Source organism: Chiloscyllium plagiosum, unplaced genomic scaffold, assembly GCF_037043375.1.
Source record: "Chiloscyllium plagiosum isolate Xiang-an unplaced genomic scaffold, Cpla_swu_hap1 HiC_scaffold_22, whole genome shotgun sequence".
NCBI lineage: Eukaryota > Metazoa > Chordata > Chondrichthyes > Orectolobiformes > Hemiscylliidae > Chiloscyllium > Chiloscyllium plagiosum.
Genome location: NW_028270160.1, coordinates 15553325 through 15575550, shown reverse-complemented (window position 1 = coordinate 15575550; position 22226 = coordinate 15553325). Strand labels below are relative to the sequence as shown.

General features: G+C 39.8%; 1 protein-coding gene across 3 annotated transcripts in view; it reads right to left on the bottom strand.

The window, feature by feature from the left end:
* Positions 1-22226, bottom strand: part of oga (O-GlcNAcase) — a 53878-nt gene that overhangs the window by 12335 nt on the left and 19317 nt on the right. For 2 of the 3 annotated variants that reach the window (XM_043712932.2, XM_043712930.2), the window contains exons 9-15: positions 21581-22197; positions 19999-20173; positions 18144-18197; positions 12562-12647; positions 11447-11551; positions 2168-2256; positions 277-469 (exon numbers count right to left, since the gene is read on the bottom strand). In XM_043712932.2, coding sequence (XP_043568867.1) covers positions 277-469; positions 2168-2256; positions 11447-11551; positions 12562-12647; positions 18144-18197; positions 19999-20173; positions 21581-22197 — 1319 coding nt within the window. The remainder of the gene's footprint in view (positions 1-276; positions 470-2167; positions 2257-11446; positions 11552-12561; positions 12648-18143; positions 18198-19998; positions 20174-21580; positions 22198-22226) is intronic. The other variant, XM_043712931.2, reaches the window with a different exon arrangement.

The window sequence follows — 22226 nt, the reverse complement described above, 5'->3', positions numbered from 1 at the left end:
GGATTACAGGAGAATGAGGATGAGAAACAGATCAGCCACGATCAAATGGCAGAACAGACTCGATGAGTAGTCTAATTCTGTTACTCTGTCTTATGGTCTTGCAAGCCTCCAGATAGAGACTGATATAAAATAGGCTTAATTTAGAAATTTTCTGGATATAAAACACCCAGTGTATTTTCTTGAGCCAGAATTGAGAGAATAGAATTCCTTAAGATACTCTTACTAAAACTCACGGAATTCACAGTAAACATGAATCCAGTTACTCAGAGACAGTACCTGTTCTTCGGAAAGATTCTGACTGGCTTCTGGTTTAACATATTTCTCCCGCATAGCGGGTATCCAGGAGACTTTGCATTTTTTACAAAATGGTTTCACATCCACAGTTCCAAGGGCATAACCACATATACTGCCCTCATCCTCTAAAACGAAGCAATAATCCGGGCTCAATGTCAGAAGGCCTCCCACCAAACTGCAAAGACAGCAAAAAACAGCACTTTACACCAAAAGCAATACAAGCATGAGCATGAAATCACACCAAACTTCACTTCAGCTGTAAGCCACAGAACAAGGATCCACTGTAAGTGGTGCAGAAACATTTACGATACTGTCTCTCAGTAGGACACCAAATTCTAACACATAATTTCAACAGGTCATGCAAATACTTCGAATTTTCCCATTGATGGCTACACTGAGCATATTAATCTCAGTGGTCTCCCATGCGCATCACAGTCAAACACTTGGCAGCTTTTGCACACATTCTGGATATTAATGAATTGCAGAAATCCTGGCTGGTTTTTCCTTTGTCTATTAAGGGAAATAGACACCAATCATATTGTCACTTACACTAGCTGGGAAAAACCTTTTTTTTAAAAGTATTAAAAGTGGTTTCCTCTACAATATTAGGTAACATTTTAAATTTGTTTTAAGGATAGACAGTAGTGGTTATGTAACCAGATTGATCACCCTTAAGCTAGGGATTCAGTGCAAAAGGAAAATTCTGGTAATTCATTTATCAATATCAGAAAATGACAGCTAGTTTACTGATGTCCTGCATGCAAAAGGAAATTCCTGACGCAGCCAGGTATTTTCCACCACTGACTCCAACCCAAATTTACAAGATTACTTTCATGAGAACATGGAGTTAAGAGTTAACAATAAATAATACCAAAGCAATTTGAAGAATTGGATACACAGTACAAAAGCATTTTAATAGGAAAAGCACGATTTCAATTTGAACTCTATGCTGCATGGAATAATATGCATATTTTTAGTTTGTATGGAATGCAGTGGAGGGGGCAATTAACAGCCGTGTGAGCAGGAGGATGCAGAATTAGAGTGCACGGAGTTAGTTTAGAATAGCTCCAGGACTAAGACACCTCAGTTATGACTAGAAATTGGGACAGTTTTCTCCTGTTCAAAGAAAACAAAGAGAAGATTTGATCAAAATCTTCAAAATCATGACGGTCAAGATGGAGTGGTTAGGGAGAAGTTGCTTCCACTTAAGACTAGAGGGCACAGATTTGAAGCATTTGCAAAAATGCAAAAAAAGGAAAGTGAGAAAAATATTATTCACACAGCAATTGGCTAAGCTAAGGGATGCACTGCTTGAAAATGCTGGAAACAGATTCATTCATGGCGTTCAAATGGGCATTAGATAAGCACCTGAACAGAAGAACATTTGCAGAACTACAACAAGAGAGCCTCCACAGACACTGTAGGCCAAATTAACTCCTTCGATGCTATAATCAATTTTATCATTGTATAATTTTGACTTTACGGGGCACCAGATAGCCCCAAACAGTCAAATATTACTTTGAAGCTCCATTCACCTTCTCAGGAATGCAGCTTTTTGTCCCTTAGTTGGCAGTAAGGTTGCAATAAGGCCTCACATTGATTAGAATCCAAATTTATCAATAATCTATACACCAATGCTCAGATAAGTGATGTCTTGCTGATGTTTTCCATTAATTTGCTGATGGTTGATAGGTGAATTAGGCAGTAATGGGCCAGATTATATTTGTCCTGACGGGACAAATTTTTGGGATGGGAGAAACAGAACTAGATGCTTGCAGAATCAAAATACAAAAGACTATGAGGAGGAGAGGTAGTAACCATCCACCCACCCCAACCGTACATACATGCACGCGCACACACAGACTGCACTCACCTGTCCCCTACAATATCTGGCTGATAAGACATTGAGTCACCATCCATTTCATCATCATACATCTCCTTACAGATCTTGTACACAGAAGCCTGTGGATGAAGGTAAACCCGTTAATAGAGGGTACTTTTACATTCCTCAAGCATATGACTACCATGGTTGCATCCCTGATTAGTTGCAAAAAAGTTAGCATGCAGCTGCAGGAAATGATTCGGAAAGCTAACATTTATTAGGAGAATTGAATACAAAAGTACAAGATTATACTTCAGTTACACAGGGCACTGGTAAGACCACATCTAGAACTCTATGTATAATATTGATCATTTTATTTAAAGGAAGAACATAAATGCATTGAATGCAGCTCAGAATAGGTTTTGTAATCTGATCCCTGGAATAGCCAGGTCGTCTTTAGGGAATGTTAGGACATGCTAGGCATGTATCTGCTAAAGTTTACAAGAGCAAGTGGCAACCTGATCGAAACATGATCCTAATAGGGAAGATGTAGAGAGGATATTCCCTCTTGTGGGAGAATCTAGAACCAGAGCTCGCTGCTTAAAAATAAAAAAGTGTAACCCATTTGGGACGAGGCAATTTTTTTCCCCAGAGAATTATGAATCTTTTAAATTCTCTTAGCTGAAAAAGACAAACAGATTTTTGAACATTTAATGCAGAAGTGATGAATTGCTTGGAAGCAAGTTTATCCGGGACGGACAGGAATGTGGATTTCAGATTACTATAAGCTTAAGTAACAAAGATTTAAGTGGCTTACTCTTTTTATAGATATATCTAAGTAAAACAAAGTTTACATTTTATTTGTATAATAGATCAAGAGAAACCCAAAGGCATTAAGCATAATCTCGTTGGTGGCTTATGGAAACAGTCCATTTTATTCATTCTACCTACCACCAAACAAACTAGCTCTGATTATATAAAATGGAGACACCATGGATAAGGTCACTTTCAGAGACCATGGAACAAGCCAATTGTTCCTTCTCCCCACACGAATTGGAAAGGAGGCCAAAACAACACCCACCCCCACCTTTAAGCAAGCTGTTATGTAAATTCCCCAAGGCATAGTACTTTACTGCAGTTTTTGCTTAGGGCATGCTTAAAGGACAAAAATAGGCTAAATCGTAATTTACTGTGTAGTATACAGCTACAAAACACTTGTCAATTATAGCCTTCCTATTGGGCAAAGACAGATAATTGTTACTTGGTGAAAGCAGTGATTTTGCAAGTAACATTAACAAGTGGCTTTGATACTTTAGATATCAGGAATGATCCTTTTCTTATTCATTCACAGGAGAAGGAAGTCACTGGCTCAGCCAGCATTTATCACACTTCTCTAAATGGCCAAGAGGGCAGCTAAGAGTCAACCACATTGCGGTGGATCTGGAGTCACACGTAGACCACACCAAGTGAGGATGGGTTTTTCCAACAATTGACAATGGATTCACAGTCACCATCAAACTCTTAATTCCAGATTTGTATCAAATTCAAATTCCATTTGCCTTAGCGGGATTTGAACCTGGGTTTCCAAAACATTACATTAAGAGTCAAATGATAATACATCTAGGCTGTCGCCCCCTTCTCAATCCTAGAATATATATTGCCTTTGCCTGTGAGAAAGGTCAAATTGTCTCCAACTGAATGATCAAGATGGACATAAAAGCAGAACTGTTTAAAAGGCGAACTGCCATAAGAACTTGCATTGATCCAAAACCCAAAAGTGTGAAACAGCCAATAATGCTTCCAATCACAGTGAAAACAACCACTGCAAACAATCCTGAGGGCAGACAATTTTGCTGTGTTGGATATAATTTTTTTTTAAAAAAGGTAAACCTGCAGCAGCTCTTGTACCCTGCAGAAATACGTACCTCATCAGCATTAATTGGGAACCTCCAAATACTTAGGTTTGCCCAAGAGTTTACAGCCAATAAGATCAAGGACCCAGCTTCAGTCCCATCTATGAGTTATTGATCTGACTCAGTTGTACTAAGGGCAAAATTTTGTCATGCTCAGCTTACAGAAGAGGGAGATTCAAAAATCAACCATGTCTTTTTCTGTCAATGTTAATCTAATTACGATGCTTCTATTCAGGTAATCAGTTGAGAAAAACCACAGATGTTTGGTAAAGTGCCAATATAATTGCCAATGAAGATTCATAAAAGAATGAGTGTCATTTTGGAAAAGAATTTGTATGTACTTTGATGACCAACTGATGTCTGTTTGCCCTTCAAAAGGCAATGGAGCTGTAATGTAGAAAAAGGCAGCTAAATAGTGCATTGCAATCTCCTACACGTGATAACCACTGGAATCAAAATATTTGCCAAGGATTCAAGATGTCCAAAATCTCGTCAATGCTAGCAGAGATATAATACCTAATCTAGAATTGCAGAGCAACTGCATGTGTGGGAGGTGAATAAAATGAAGTTCTGCTCCAACTGAATTTCGTAAGGGATTAATACACAAGTTTGCAGCTAGAGTTGTTCAGCCTTAGAAGCCCGCTCTGCCATTTATTCTGATCATGACTGATTCTTTACCTTCAGGCTACATTCACACTTTCTCCCCATTTTCTTGATACATTTAAAATCTAAATTTTTTTGTCCTTCTTGAACATATTCAATGACTTGACTCCCAAAACCTTATGTGGGAGAATCCCACATGTTCTCTACCCCTCGAGTGAAAAATATTTTCATTTCAGTCCTAAATGGTCCCCCCACATCCTGTGATTGCACTCCTAGGTTTCAGACAAAACGTCTTTGCGTCTAAATTGACCAGAGTCAGACAGCATGGAAACAGACCATTTAGACCAACCAGTCCATGCTGACCGTAATCCCAAACTAAACTAAATGCACCTATCTGCACTTGGCCCATATCTCACCAAACAATTCCTATTGACATACTTGTGCAAATGCCTTTAAGGTTTTACATGTACCCACATCCACCACTTCCTTTCAAACTTCATTCCACACATTAACTACTCACTGAAAAAAAAAGTTACCCCTCATCTTTAAAAACTTCCTCTTCTCGCCTTTAAAAAAATGCACTCCCAAATCTTGACAGCTCTCACCCTAGGAAAAAGATACCTGTCATTCATCTTATCTGTTTCCATCATGATTTGAAAACCTGTCACGCATCAAACTCCTATGCTCCAGTGCAAAAAGATCCCACCTTATCCAGCCTCTCCTTATAACTCAAACACTCCACTGCAAGGAACATCCTGGTAAACCTTTTGTGAATCATCTCCAGTTTAATAATATCCTTCCTATAACAGGGTGACTATAACTGGATAAATCCCCAGGACCTGATCTGGTGTACTTTAGAACTCTGAAGGAAGCTAGGGAAGTGATTGCTGGGCCCCTTGCTGAATATCTGTTTCACGATAGTCACAGATTAGGTGCCGGAAGACTGAAGGTTGGCTAACATGGTGACACTGTTTAAGAAGGGTGGTAAGGACAAGCCAGGAAACTATACATCAGTGAGCCTGACGTCAGTGGCGGGCAAGTTGTTGGAGGGAGTCCTGAGGGACAGGATGTACATGTACATAAGGCAAGGACTGATTATGGATAGTCAACATGGCTTTGTGCATGGGAAATCATGTCTCACAAACTTGATTGAGTTTTTGAAGTAACAAAGAGGTTAGATCTCATGGAATACAGAAAGAACTAGCCATTTGGATACAGAACTGGCTCAAAAGGTAGAAGACAGAGGGTGGTGGTGCTGGAGGGTTATTTTTCAGACTGGAAGGCTGTGACCGGTGGAGTGCCACAAGGATCAGTGCTGGGTCCGCTACTTTTTGTCATGTATATAAATGATTTGGATGTGAGCATGAAAGGTATACTTAGTACGTTTGCAGATGACGCCAAAATTGGCTGTGCAGTGGACAGCGAGAAAGGTTACCTCCGATTACAATAGGATCTTGATCAGATGGGCCAATAGGCTGAGAAGTAGCCGATGGAGTTTAATTTAGATAAATGTGAGGCGCTGCATTTTGGGAAAGTAAATCTTAGCAAGACTTATACACTTAATGGTCAGGTCCTAGTGAGTGTTGCTGAACAAAGAGACCTTGGGGTGCAGGTTCATAGCTCCTTGAAAATGGAGTCGCAGGTAAATAGGATAACGAAGAAGGCATTCACTTTCCTTTATTGGTCAGAGTATTGAGTACAAGAGTTGGGAGATCATGTTGCAGCTGCACAGGACATTGGTTAGGCCACTTTTGGAATACTGTGTGCAATTCTGGTCTCCTTCCTATTGGAAGGATGTTGTGAAACTTGAAAGGGTTCAGAAAACATTTACAAGGATGTTGCCAGGGTCGGAGGAGAGGTTGAATAGGCTAGGACTGTTTTTCCTGGAGCGTAGGAGGCTGAGGGGTGACGTTATAGAGGTTTATAAAATCATGACGGGCATGGATAGGATAAATAGACAATTGTACAGGACCTTGGTGGTGAGGGAGTCCAGAACTAGAGGGCATAGGTTTAAATTGCAACATTTAAAAGACATCTGGATGGATATATGAATAGGAAGGGTTTAAGAGGGATATGGGCCGGGTGCTGGCAGGTGGGACTACATTGGATTGGGATATCTCGTCAGCATGGACGAGTTGGACCAAAGGGTCTGTTTCCGTGCTTTACATCTGACTAGTACTGCAAAAGAGGCTACACCAACATCCTGTATGACCTCAGCATGACATGCTAACTCCTATACTCAAAGGTCTGAGCAATGAAGGCGAGCGCCCATTAGAATTATATAGATTTTCATCAGAGACCCTCTCACCCTAAACATTTGTAAACAGAAGCCTAGTCAAACCAATCCTTCCTCAGGGCAATCTTGCCATCCCCAACATCAACCTAATGAACCTCGGCTGCACTCCCTCTATATCCTATTCTTTCCTAGGTAGCGTGATCAAAACTGCACGCCATACACTTTGGTGCAGTTTCACCAAGGTCCTGTACAATTGCTAAGACATTCTTCTGAACTCAAATTCGCTCAATGAATGCAAATTTACCATATGGAATTTCTTGCTTCATCTACTATCATTGACTAGTGTACAAGGGTATCCAGATCCCTTTGTGCATCCACACTTTCCAATGTATCATCATTTCAGTAATACTCTTTGCATTGTTCATACAGAGTCTAAAACATCACAGAGCCACGTTAAACTGTATCTTCCATGTATTTGCCCAGTCTATATCTTGAAGCCTCCTTGCATCTTCCTCACAATTCCAATGTTGTCACCAGCAAACTTGGAAATGTTGCATTTGGTTTCATCAGCCAGGTCACTGGACACATTTATAGTCCATTAGTCCTTGCCGTCCACTCAGAAAAAAAGATCCATTTATTCCTATACACAATTTATTTTCAATTGATGCCTATTACCCAACATATTACATCCATGTATTTAACTCTGCCAAATAATTGAGGGAACTCTTCAAAAGCTTCCTGAAAATCCAAATACACCAACCTGTAGGTTCTCCCTCATCTATTCTACTAGTTATAACCTCAGAAAACTTCAGAAGATTTTATTTAGCATGATTTACCCCTCGGACCCATGCTGGCTTTGTCATTCCCACTAATGTTTTCTAAATGTTCTGTTATCACATCTTTCATAGTAGACTCCAGGTAGCATTTTGCCCATTGTTGATGTTAGATTAACTGGCCTGCAATTCTGTTTAGTTCTCTCCCACAGTTTTTAAATAGTCCGGTTACATTTGCCACCATCCAAACTGGAGGAACGACTCGAGGGTCTTCAGCATTTCAGATGACGACCAATGCATCCAATATTTTCAGTGACATCCCATCAAGTACTCTAGCATGCAGACTGAATTAGACAGCCTTCAGAACAATTAATTTCCCAGCCACCATTTTGTACTAGTGTCATCATCTTGTACTCCATCTCTCTCTGGGCCCTTATTTTACTCATTTCTGAAAGGCTATCTGTGCCTTTTGTGAAGGCAGAACCAAAGTTGATGTTCAATTCTTGTGTCTTTTTTTTCATTCAGCATTTTAAATTTCTCTGGTTTCTCATTATACTCCTATACTCCACCTGATTTGCTTTTCCAAAATGCAGCACCTCACATTTATCTAAGTTAGACTCCATCTGCCACTCCTCAGCCCATTAGCTGATCTGATCAAGATCCTGTTATAATCTGAGGTAAACTTCTTCGCTATCCACTACACCTCCAATTTTGGTGTCATCTACAAACTTACTAACTATACCTCTTATGCTCACATCCAACTCATTTATATAAATGATGAAAAGTCGTGGACCCAGCATTGATCCTTGGGGCACTCCACTGGTCACAGGCCTCCAGTTTAAAAAGCAATCCTCCACCCACCACCCTCTGTCTTCTACTTTTGAGCCAGTTCTGTATCCAAATGGCTAGTTCTCCCTGAATTCCGTGAGATCTAACCTTGCTAACCAGTCTCCCATGGGGAACCTTGTCAAGTGCCTTACTGAAGCCCATATAGATCAAGTACTTTGCCCTCATCAATGTACTTTGTCACTTCTTCAAAGAAACTCAAGTGTCGTGAGGCATGACATCTCATGCACAAAGCCACACTGACTATCCATAATCCCTCCAGTCTTCCGGTACCTCACCTATGACTGTTGATGATACAAATATCTCAGCAAGGGGCCCAGTAATCACTTCCCTAGCTTTCCAGTGTTCTGGGGTACACTTGATCAGGTCCTGGGGATTTATCCACTTATGAGCTTCAAGACATCCAGCACCAACTTCTCTTAATATGGACATTCTTTTCAAGATGTCACCATCTATTTCCCCACATTCTATATCTTCAATGTCCTTCTCCAGAAGAAACACTGATGCAAAATACTCGTTTAGTATCTCACCCCCTCTGCCCCCCCCAATCATCTGTTTCCACCCATAGGCTGCCTTCCTGATCTTTGAGGGACCCTATTTTCTCCCTAGTGAGATGTAAAACAATTAATTTGTTCTGCTTACGTAAGAAATTGGATGTGGGGGTGGGGGGGGGTTGGGAAGGATGTGACAGTTTAATCACACTAAATGTTGCAGTTTAAGGAATAACCTCATCAGTTTACGTGGTTTCTGGGTGGCATGTGAAAATGGGGAGTGGTAGGGGTTTGGTCTTGCGTGCATGACTGACTGATTTAAAACCCTGTAAAAAAAGGAGGACGGTTCCCTTGCTCGGAAAGCCTCATTTGACATGTTCTACAAGCATTGAAGTGTGTCAAGTGATCCTCCAAAAGCTTGTATTTGCTTAAATAATCATAACTGTTCATAGAAGTTGGCGCATTGAAGTTGCGTCAAGCTTGTAAAAATCTCAAGAAGGGAACTTAACACTAGTTAGCCTTTTGTCCTTAAATGTATTTATAAGACCCTTGGGATTATCCTTAATCACATTTGCCAAAGCTATCCTGTCCTCTTTTTGCCCTCCTTCTAAGGATTCTCGCGATCTCTCCTGCCTATACCGGACATATGCTTCCTTCTTTTTCTTAACCAAACCTTCAATTTCTTTAGTCATCCAGTGTTCCCTACACTACCAGCCTTTCCTTTCACTGACAGGAATATACTGTCTTTGGACTCTCGTTATCTCATTTCTGAAGGCTTCTCATTTTCCAGTCATCACTTTACCTGCAAACAACTGCCCCCAATCAGTTTTGAAAGTTCTCACCTAATACCGTCAAAATTGGCCTTTCTCCAATTTAGAACTTCAACTTTTAGATTTGGTCCATCCTTTTCCATCACTATTTTAAAACGAATAGAATTATGGTCACTGGCCCCAAAGTGCTCCCCCACTGACACCTCAGTCACCTGTCCTGCCTGATTTCTCAACAGTAGGTCAAGTTTTGCACCTTCTCTAGTAGGTACATCTACATACTGAATCAGAAAATTTTCTTTCACTTACATTCCTGGCCACAGAAGCATCTGTCTGTGCCTCTGACTAGAGTTCCCTGTCACAATCGATCGCTTGGAACCCATATCCCTCATTACATTAGAGCCTGTCTCGATACCAGAAGCTTAGCTGTATGTGCTACATTCCCCATAGTCCAATACCCCCGGCATTTTCCAAGGCAGCATACCTGTTTGAAATGGCAATATTCACATAAAACTCCTGTATTATCTGCCTAGCTCTCCTACCTTTCCTGCAGTTAACCCATCTATCTGACTGTATCTGCGGCTTTTCTCCCTTCCTATAACTGTCATCCATCACACCTTCGAACTCTTGTAAATTCTTCATTGCCTCGTGCTGTTGCTCCAACCAATCCATTCAATCTGATAGGATTCGCAACCAATGGCATTTATTGCAGATGTAATTCTCAGTAACATGTATATTCACCCTAAATTCCCACATCTGACAAGAAAAGCATACCACTCTACTAAAAGGTCATCTTTGCTCCTTCACAACCTACACACCCAGAAAATAGCACCATTGTTTTGTTATTAAAAAAAGTGCTCCACTCTAACTTAGTACTTATGGTTTATATTTTTAAAATTTAAACAAGAGTCAGATTTCAATAAAACATCAAGAACCCACGCTACTTACTACTATAGACTTACAGCAAGGTTACACATGAAAAACTATGCACTTCTGTTCCTGTGTTATGAGCTCTCACACAGGTTCCTTGAAGATCAGTTGTGAATTTCACTGTTTATTAATTTTTCCCTAGACACATTCCAATGTCCAAAGATACATGAATGCAAACAGCAAAGGCAATAACTGCACAGATTCACCACTGTATCAGTAAGCAGTGTAGGTTTCTTTCTCTCTCCCTTGCTGACCATGTGCTCGCTGTCTTTTTCCCTTTTAACCCTGTCTTTCAGTCAAAGCCACATTAAACTTGCAAGAAAACAAGGTTAACCTTTCCCTCAGCAACTGCTATGAGCTATAACTATGAATTAATAAATCAGGTATTTTAAAAGAATCAGCCTCTTGAAAACCAGGGGAAGCATTCAGAAAAGGAAAGCTGAGAACTTTCTGATCAGCAAAAACCAGCTTAAAAGAGGATTTGTAAACAAATAAACACAACCACTTTCTCAGTTTTAAACAGTATTCTTGTTCAGTGCTTTCCATCAACCTGAATCTGAAAAATCAGGGAAGGTTTTGGACTCTTAACACATTTAGGATGACTCAAGGAATAGTAGGGCTTGATCCCCAGTATACTACCCAGCAAGTCAGGGATCGGGAGCAATTATGATTTGATTAAAACATGTTATATTGCTCTTGTTCACATGAGCACACAGTACCAAATCTCAAAAAACTTTATTAACAATATTTTTCTGTTATTAGTAAGCTTACCTCATCTTTTGGAAAGTATGGCCTAATTGTGTACACTTTTGAGGTAGGCATGGCTGGTGGTGGCTGGTAGAAGAGGTCATTTGCCCCCTCAATTGGTAACAAACGCTGTGAAGAACAAACAACTTAAGTCAGTATAGCTCCACTTCAGAACCTGTAGACCAACATCTGTTCCATATAACATACCTTTCCAATTTTAAACTCATTTGCTACTGAAGGCACCATGTAAAGCAAACTCAGTTTAACCAAGTGGAATCAATTAAAATAACCTTTAAGTGGGGAACCACTCATCTCTAAAAAGGGTCATTATTTTACACATTAAAAAAGACACTGAATGCCAACCAGTAACTACAGCAGCAAATACATCGGGATATAAATGTACTTGCTATGCAAAATCTGTGTTTAATGGCGTTTAAAATAAAAAAGGGACAAAGAACATTTCTGAGGGGGTGAGGAGAAAGGAAATTTTGGGGGAGGTTTGGTCTGGAGAGGGTTAACTGGCTGACGAAGCCGTGTATCCCAAGCTTCTTCGCAAGCGCGATTTTGCAAGCTGCGCGCAAAAGCACCTGTAGGGAAGAAAAGAAAAACAGCGCAGCGAAACTCCACGAATTTTTCAGCAAAACCAGGAAGATTCAGCAGTACTCAAGTCAAAAGCATTTTTTTCCCCCACTGCCCTCACACGAGGGATGCTATAGTTACTGTTGACAAATCAAGGTAAATTGGATTTTAATTCAATCTTTTGCATTGCTTTTACTCCCAACCCACCCATACTTTAGAAGCTGAATATTCACTATGATGTGGTCACATTTATTCATGGAACTTCGAAACCAAAGCAAGCAAGCCGCGCTGACGCAGGTGCTGAGTAAACGCTGCGCGACCTGCAAAGGAACATTTTTGTGAAAGTCATGTACAAACTAAAATCTGCAGCGCATGCGCAGGCGCAATGGGATTCCAGCATCTCCTTCCAACTGAAAAGAAAGCAAATTAGTACCAGTACCAAATGTACCAGATTCTGTTCAGGAAACCAGCTAGCCATCAACAGACCAATCCTTCTTGTACAAGTTTTTCTTTCTCTCAAAATGAAAAAAAAAGTCAGTCACCGGGAATTCGTAGAATACCTGAAACTCTCCTGCTAGACCACCTCTAAAGGCCCAGGGTTCTTGGTCGCCACTCAAGAACTGTGCTGAAGATTGACTACGACACCCTGTTGATCAGATCCAAGCGGAGATTGTTACGTGGGGGCTTCCTGTGGTCTTACTTTTCCGCAAAATCAACACACCACCTTTTTAACAGAAAGAGAAAGCGCGCAACAAGAAATGTTCCTATCTGACTTCGAACTAACTCAAGAAATTTAGGGCTGTAACGATTCACATTCAGGAATCACTCTTTTGCCCAGTCATGGTCACTTTTTGGGAGGTACAAGATGCAAAATCCAACAGTCAATACATCCAACTCCACTGCAAATCAAGGAATGATCTGCAGTGGCATTCAGTTTACAAAGTCCTTGAAAAAACTGAACATGAATTAATTCCAAATTTTTCCCTATCTTTTGGGTAGCTTGGTTAAGTCTCAAATTTTGAAAGAATGCCTCCCAGAGGGTCCATTGCAGCCCTAAGTAAATCAGAAATATCTTAATTGAACTGAAGTCACATTCAAGTGCTCCTCTTGTCAGATGACATTTGGTATAAGGATATGTTTTAAACAAACACTGTCTTGACCTGCACAGGTTAAAGGTCAAAAATAGTACAAGTTCCACTCTGCAAATTAACCAAACCAACTTGCCTGCAAAAGTTACCTAACTAAATCAGCAAAATCACTGACATATTGAAACTTCTGGCAGTCACAGTGAATTATAGTAATTTCTTAGTCTGAACATCTGTATCTTGAAAGATATTCGAAGAATGAAAAACTTAACACAAAGCAAAAATACAATGTCAACCCATCAAAAGGAAGTCAGCACAGGTACTGCTTCCCATTGGGGAATAGGCAATGCTATCAAGTTCTTTCCGGTTCCCGGTGGCCACAGAACAATGAGGGGGGAAAAAAATGAGTTTATGTAGCATTTTCATGACCACATGACATCTCAAAGCATTTTACAATCAACGAAGCACAATTATAGACAGTGTCATATACACAAACACAAATGGAAAAGAGCCAATCTTGCCAAACCAGATGGATTCTTCAATAAAAGATGTATATTTTGAAGCATCACTTATGTGACACAACCTATGTCATCTTTCAAGAAATCCCAATGAAGTTCTTCCACGTCCAAAAGATAAAAACATCCAGACTTCCATATAGCCAAGTGAAACAACAGCCCATGGTTTCTGTGGCACTGATGTATTGTTCCAATCACATTTTGTCAGCTATATGCTTACCATTCATCTATGACTTTCACTTCTTTTCTAACCAGGTACTTTGGTCATAACTGTATTGACACACTTGTATTAGTAACAAAAGGGCAAATTAAATGTGGTTCTAATTTCCCAACTAGTTTGTATTAATTGTATTTCTCAATAATTGCACTCATAAACCAAGACAAATATCTAGAAACAAAAGTTGAATACCCAACTAATGTTCTTGCATAGATTTACTTTAGATCCCATTTAAAAAATGGATTTTCTGTGCACTGCAGCATTAAATTCCAATTCTTAGGGTCTTTAAGCACTCTGACTTGACAGCCTTTGAAGCCGATTACTTCAGAATTGTACACAGAATGCTTAAATTATCTACGCTGAAGCAAGTGGATCTACAGACAGATTGAAACTAAGCCAAACAATACTTGGGCAAATTTTGGTTCACAAACCCAGATGCAAGGCAAATAACAGTATAGCAAAGCATTTCATTGCAGCAATGTGAGAATATATTATGTAATTTGCACCCTCCCATAACAGCAATAATGCTGAACCATTTTACTCATGTTCATCAAGTCACAAATAATGGCCTGGACATCATGGCTAGATTCCTGGCTCTTGTTTCTGTCATTTTGGAATCTTTCGCATCCACTTAAGTAAATACATCTTTTGATTGTAATGTTAACTTGAGATGTCACTTCCAACAGTGGAGTAATTTCTTCATATTGCAGTAGAAGCGTCAGCCAGAATGTGTTTAGAGCTTCTGAGTGGAACACAAACTCAGTTTTCTTACTCACGGGTGAAGGAAGAGGCATCTCCGAAATATAACATCACCTTCAGGTGAAGCTCAGCACATTGGTGCAAAAGACAAAGGCTGAAGTATTTGCAACCATCTTCAGGCAGAAATGTCAAGTGGGCCATCCATCTTGTCATCCTGTCAATTGGTCTTCAGGCCCATGACAAAAGCTAGATACAGCAAAAGGGAATGGGCCCCAGCTGCAGTATCGAGGACTCGTTCTCTAGAATTGGTACATCTTTTATAAGCTGTGGCAGTCAAGCTACAACACTAATGTTTAACCATCTAATGTAGAAATATATTCTGCTAATGAAAAGCAGATCAAACAATATGACCATCAGCCTACCGTAATCAAAGTGATGAAAAGAGTCAACAATACTGTAATGAAGCATTTACGTCAGCAACATCAGGAAAACTTCACCATCTGGTATCAGTCCCAACAGTAGGAACATTGCAGTTGTTGGAGGCTAACCATCCTCAGCCAGTTCTTTATTGCAGCTTTTCCTTGGGGTATTGAGCTAGATTTGACTCTGCTCAGCTGCTTTGTAAAGAGCAGAACTGGAGATATTTGCTGATTCCATATTCACTGAATTTGTTACCCTCATGCAGTAATATTCGGAACAACTGGACTTGGTCAAGTGGCACGTAACTTTCACACCATTCAAGTATCAGGCAATGACTAATGCCTCTTCGTATTAGCAAGAATGGCACCCGCTTATTAATAAACATAGGGTTACCATTGACCACGAACTTAACCAGGATTGAAAAGAAACCTGGTAGACAAAAGGAAAATCAGAGGCTGGGCATTCTACATTCTCAGACTACAAGACAAGAAAGAGCTTGATGTGATGGAATACACTACTAGTTTGCATAAGTGCAGCTCCAAAACTCAAGTTCAACGTAATTCAAAACAAAGTAGCCCACCTCAATGGCATCCCATTCACCACGAGAGCCCAAACACATCATTGTTTACCATCTGCAAGTACTACACAGTAACTCAGCAAAGGTACTTCAAAAACATCTTCCAAAGCATTGAAAGACAGGCAAAGCTGATGCATGGAAAAATCAGCTACAAGACCAGTTCCAAGCTACTCAGTATCCTGACATGGCATTGTATCACCGGTTCAAAATCCTAATATTCCCTCCTGAATAGCACTGTGTACAGCCACATCAATAGACAACAGCTGTAACATCTTCCCATAGATAAAGAGAATAAATGCTGTGTCAAGAATGCTCATCACTCGAGCATTTGACAAGGTTTCTAATGGGAGACTGCTTAACAAGGTTGGATCTCATTGAATACAGGGAGAACTAGCCATTTGGATACAGAACTGGCTCAAAAGGGAGAAAAGGTAGAAAAGGGTGATGATGGAGGGTTGCTGTGACCAATGGAGTGCCACAAGGATCGATGCTGGGGCCACTACTTTTCGTCATTTATATAAATGATTTGGATGCGAGCATAAGAGGTATTGCTATTAAGTTTGCAGATGACACCAAAATTGGAGGTGTAGTGGACAGTAAAGAATGTTACTTCAGATTATAACAGGATCTTGATCAGTTCAGCCAATGGGCTGAGGAGTGGCAGATGGAGTCTAACTTAGATAAATGTGAGGTGCTACATTTTGGAAAAGCAAATCAGGTGGAGTATAGGAGTATAATGATAAACCAGAGAAATTAAAATGCTGAATGAAAAAAAGCCACAAGAGTTAAACACCAACTTTAGCTCTGTCCTCACAAAGGGCACAAATAACCTTTCAGAAATGAGGAAATTAAGGGCCAGAGAGAAGATGGAATATAAGATGAGGACACTAGTACAAAATGGTGGCCAGGAAATTAATTGTTCTGAAGGCTGTCTAATTCAATCTGCATGCTAGAGTACTTGATTGGGTGTCTCTGAAAATATTGGATGCACCTGAAATGCTGCAGACCCTCTAGCAGTTCCTCCAGTTTGGATGGTGGCAAGTGTAACCCCACTATTTAAAAACTGTGGGAGAGAACCAAACAGAATTGCAGACCAGTTAATCCAGCATCAACAATGGGCAAAATGCTACCTGGAGTCTACAATGAAAGATGTGATAATAGAACATTTAGAAAACATTAGTGACAAAGCCAGCATGGGCCAAGAAACTCAGGTTCAAGTTAACTGACCCAGAGGTATGTCAAAACATGTCCATACAGGTTGGGTAAACACAACTTGTACCAGTCTACATAACTACCACATTGCTCCATGAATAATCACAAGGCCAAATTGGCCAGAAGTGAAGTGGTGTCGAAGACAATGTTTTGTTTAAACTTTGAAGCAAACATTTAGACATTTAACTGCAATAAACCTTAGAACTGCAGGTTATGCTGCTCCTCTGTATTGTGGTGGTTTCAGGAAGTGACCAATTTCACGTCCACCAATCACTTTGATCAGACTGCCTAAAGCACAGACAGGTCACTCAGATGAACAAAGACTTCTATCGAAGTAAGCATTGAAAACAAAATCCAGCATGATTTCATAGGAGACATGGAAGCAAAATCAAAATAAATGAAACGTTGGAAGATTTTACGCAATGTCCTCAATAGCAGGACTGAGGAGCCATAAGGCCTACTCCCAGTCAAGGAATTCTTATTATACAGAATCAACCAGAGACCTTTTCTCAAAAAGTTCAGCAGTTTAGATCAGGAGAAGAATCAAAAATGCTTTCTCTGACAAAGATTCAGATCCTACAATAAAGACAAAGGCAAATCATCTCCACATACTTTTCCCAAACTCCTAAGTCCCAACTACTCGCTGTAAGATAATAAGCTCAATCTTTCACAACTACAAAGTTAGCACTCTTCCAGAGTTTTCACTGGTGGACAGACTGGATAACGTGCTTTCTCCCTTTCCCTGAGCATGCCAAGTAAGAGTACAGAGATGATCACTACTGTACAGTCCCATACCATTTCAATCATCTGACAGGATCAGTGCAGCAATGCAAGAGGAAAAGCTTCAATTTCTTGGGCCTTGCTCGTTTTAATGGAAAACAAGTCTGAAACTTGGCTAAGAACAAGGAAGCGTTCCCTCTCCAGTCACTAGTGAGATACAGTCCTGAGCAGTACCCAAGTTACAGGTGGTGAGGAAGCGGGTGATGCAAACTTTACAAAAATAAGAATGGTAGGCAAACAGTTTATGGAAACTTTCACTAAAGTTGAGTGGAATGCTTGTTTCCAATTCTAGTTTTAAGCTGCATCTGGTTTTGTCCATATACAAGTCAGCTTATGAGACAACCAATAAATATCAGCAGCTTCATAAAGTTTATCACTCATTAAGACAAAATTATATCATAATTAAATTTCAGAAAGCCTGTAACAGGTACACTTGGACAGTAGCACAGCTAGCCTTTATTTCAAAGACTATCTAGGTTAACATAAGCGTTCTAGATAAGAAAGAAATTGTTAAAGCATTTCTTATAATAGTAGCTGCACAAATGTGACTTCAAATAAACTTTTCTTCAACACACTTCCTTTTAAAAAGCCTCACTGCCTATCATTCTAATCTTAATAATCGCGCCACGCTTCGTACATCTGGCGTTGTCGATCCCACAGCTGTAGTAACTTGTGCTGAGGATTCTTCCATCTGTACACAATGAGGGAAGAAGACAAGACAATAAAAGAGGCCATTAGTAACCCGTCACATCACAGCATCACACTCAGGTTATGGCAGAATGTGAATTGCACCACGATATGCACTAGGACTGTCTCTACAACATATACTGGAGCTATAAACCTCCTCTAATAGATAGGTGGGCCAGGTTTCTTGTAACAACTTCTTTCTTTGACACTCATGATTCAGAAGAAAAGTAGCCAAATACTTCAAGAAAACCACTGTCCCTTCTGTAATCCAATCACTGTTCCTGCAAAAGCTTCTGTTTCCAGTATTGGATTATACCTAATGCTTGCTACTTCGCAATGGAACTGTTGTGTGCACATTTAAATGCTATAAATTATAAACTTAAGATTTTGGAAAACATATTTTCTTGAAAATGTATCTCTCGGAATACTCAAATCTACAGGTCAAGTGCTTTCCACAGCAAAAATATTGAATCATGTCAAATTCTGGACAAGATTAATTTAGGAAATAAAATTTTAGGGGGTGCAAAACAATACCTCCCCTCCCCAGTGAACAAAGTATCTTTCTTAGAGAGGAGCCCTCATCTTATCCTTGCCAGACAACCACTCTTTTCCAAGCGTGCACTCGATGCTTTACTCTTAAACTGTGGTGACTCACCAGCTGAAAACATCAAAAAAATTCCTAACTCTGAGCATCCCAAAGCTAGCTTGCGGTCTGAACACGAGCCGTGATCACAGTGCTAGTTGAGCTGCCTGCTGTATCAAGTTTAAAAGTCTGCATCCACGCCATATTCCCTGCCATCTGCGTAGAAACCTGTAAATAAAATCTGGTTACATATTGTAACCCAGACCATGCTGGTGTCTTACTCAGCCTTCACTTTCCCTCCCAACCAATATAAGCTATAAAAAAGTTACATTACTGCAATTTCATGTCACAAATGTCTTCCAATCACTTTTGTAAAGGTAAGTTGGAGACTCCAGACTTAAGACTTGGAAAAGCTTCCAGTCTTGCTTTTTTTTTTGGAACAAATTACACATATTAAGTTCTGGCTGAACCAGCAGACACCAGAATAGCCTTGCGCTTTTAATAAAGTTCGCATGCGCGCTGGCCTGGAGGCTGCGCTCCAAGCCTTCGGATTTCTGCAACTGCTGGCCTGCCACTGTTCTGTTGAAAACAGTAATGTTGTTACAAAGCACACAGCAAGCAGCTCCCAACAGCTCTGTATGATCATGGCACATTTCAGTATTATTTTTCTCAGGAAAAATTGTTGAAAGTTTGCAAAATCTAGCCAGTTCTAGTGGTGTGATGCAGTCCACAGTCAGTCCCAGAAAAAGAAACAACAAAAATAAAATACAATGGGGCGATATGTTAAAAATAAATTAACTGGTTTTAAAATAGTTACTGGGAACAATTACATCAGCCTCTGAAAAAAATACAATGGCCAGAGTGGTTTCAGTGTCTTTGAAACAATTGCTTCAATTTTGCTAAATTGGTGGCAAGTCCCTGATGATGGTTTCAGAAACAGATGAGCTTGCCAGTACCCTGCACTAAACAGGCAACTGAAGGTGGGCAAGGGGTGGTAAAAATCAAGTGTAATATGGTATAATTAGATAAAATGGAAACTGGACAGGACAAAAAAAATGGCATAATTACAAGAGAGGAACATTTTAATGCCATTTTGATACATGCCTCGCCACATAAGGATCATGGGATCTTGTCTTAAGACACCTTTTTCAAGGGCTGACAGAATTGAAAATTCTTAAACCAAGACCATGAGAGAATATGAACAGTCAAGTATGTTACCTACCTAACCACTGGACAAACGATTTCACCATAGATACCACACCCTTTATATCCCAGACATATGGGTATAGATCATACAGAATGGATCGGTTTTCACAGTTGGCAAGACGAGTAAACATCTGCATTACACCACAGCACATTTCTTCAAATTTCGTAGCTCTGAAATGCCACTTCTCAATCTGAAATACAAAATCAGAATAATTTATAGCATCTAAATACATGTCCAAAACCCAAAGGAAAATGTTATAGATAGAATGCAATTCCAAAAGTTAACGTCCAGCACAAAAGCACCCTTTGCCATACACATCTTAAATCTTCCACTGGAGAAATATATTGCCTAATTGTTTGGTTTCAAGGGGCAAAATCTGTTAAAAGAGCAGACAGTATTAAGGCCCCCAAAAATATTCTTGGAAGTAGTACAAAAACACAAAGAAAAGTTAGGTGCAATCTACATTTGTAGAAAATGACCTTAAGTAAACAAATATTTAAACTTTTCATAGGTAGGTCAACCCACAACCACTGGGAACAAGTGATCTGCTACAAAGATCTACAACACAAAAATAACCAATTTAAATTGCACAAGATTTTTCTGGCAAAACAACAATACTGCAAAGATCATGGTATATGCAGAAACATTTGAGATAGGTCAAAGAATATGGGAACAAAAACAGGAGTAGACCACATTGCCATTTAAAACATACTTCATTCAATATGATAAATTGCTGATAAGATTGTAGTCTTTCAACTCCGTTTTCCTGTATGTCCAGCATAATGCCTTGGTGTGGTCACTTGCACCATCTGTACATGTAAATCTTGCATCCAGTAAAAATCAGAGCACAATTAGTCATTGATTTGCTTTGTGCTCTACCCTAAAAGTTGACTATAACTGCTGAACTGACGAAGTCTGTACATTGTTGCATTTAAAAAGTGCAACATATGATCTCTTATAAAGAGAGTTGACAAAACATGGTCAGCAATGGAAATTTACAGCCACAGCAGAAATATAAATTAGATCCAATCATACTGCCCAGAGAAATGTATTTATCAACCAACGTTATACAGATGAAAGTAAAGACTGCAGCTCAAACTCCTGAAATTTCAACTTCTACAGTAAAAAAGGAATTAGTAAATTCATATAAAACAGGGACATCAGTACTAGTAACAGTTTTAAGGCAAAAAAAATGTTCCTAGTAATAATCACATAACTAAAACCAAAAAGAGACAGGAGGGGAGGGGAGAAGAAAGGGTGTTAAATGCACAGAGTAGAGATTCCATGTAATGCAGTTAGGTCACCAAGAAATATGGTGAATATTTCTCCAACAAATCGATTTTTAATTCCAGATTAGTACTGAATTCAAATTCCACCATCTGCCATGGCAGGATTCAAACTCAGGTCCCCAGAACATTACCTGGGTCTCTGGATTTAATAATCTAGCAATAGGATCACTAAGCTATCGCCTCCCCCTACTCAATCAGAACAGGCTCTCTGGAAATTCATCTGGGCGAGTTAGAATCTCAGGTTTCGAAAGTGAAATGTCAATGTGATTTAACATTACAAACTAATGAGGGCATAAAAACATACTCACCTTTTCAGCATCTTTCCCTTTACAGTTCACACTAACAACACTACTGTTAGCCCGAAGCCACTGAAATTCCCTTAGCATCTGAACAGCTTTGGGTCCATGTTCATAAGGCAGATAGAACATTTCAGCCAAGAGATTTAGATCTTCCAGAGTCACAGCTTCAGCAGTGTACAGTGGCTTCTCATTGGGACCTGGGACATACTGCTCCTTGTTCATCTGCTCATCTGTTTGCATGGGTGCAATATCACTGCCAGAGTCTTCCTGCATGGAGATCTCAGGAGACTTAGATTCAGCAATACTATCTTTGTCCATATCCATGGGCTTGAGATCCTCGGACATTTTGGCCTTGACAATATCTGTAAGGATTTGATTAACATTTTTGGCTTCTTGCTCATCAGGCTTTTCAACTACCATCTCCATTGGTTCTTCATCAGACTGCTGTTTTTTCTCCTCTTCTTCCTTCACTACCGGAGCTTGCTCACCACTCAGTGGGCTTCCCTGACTCATGATAGGCTGTTGGTAGACTGTCGTCACTGTTGTGGAGGAATTCAGGCAGGGTGTGTCAAGAGTCCCTACGTCAATTGCATTTGTCTTTGCACCACTGTGAGGGACTGTTCGACCTAGGAACAAAAAGAAACTTTTAAAAAAT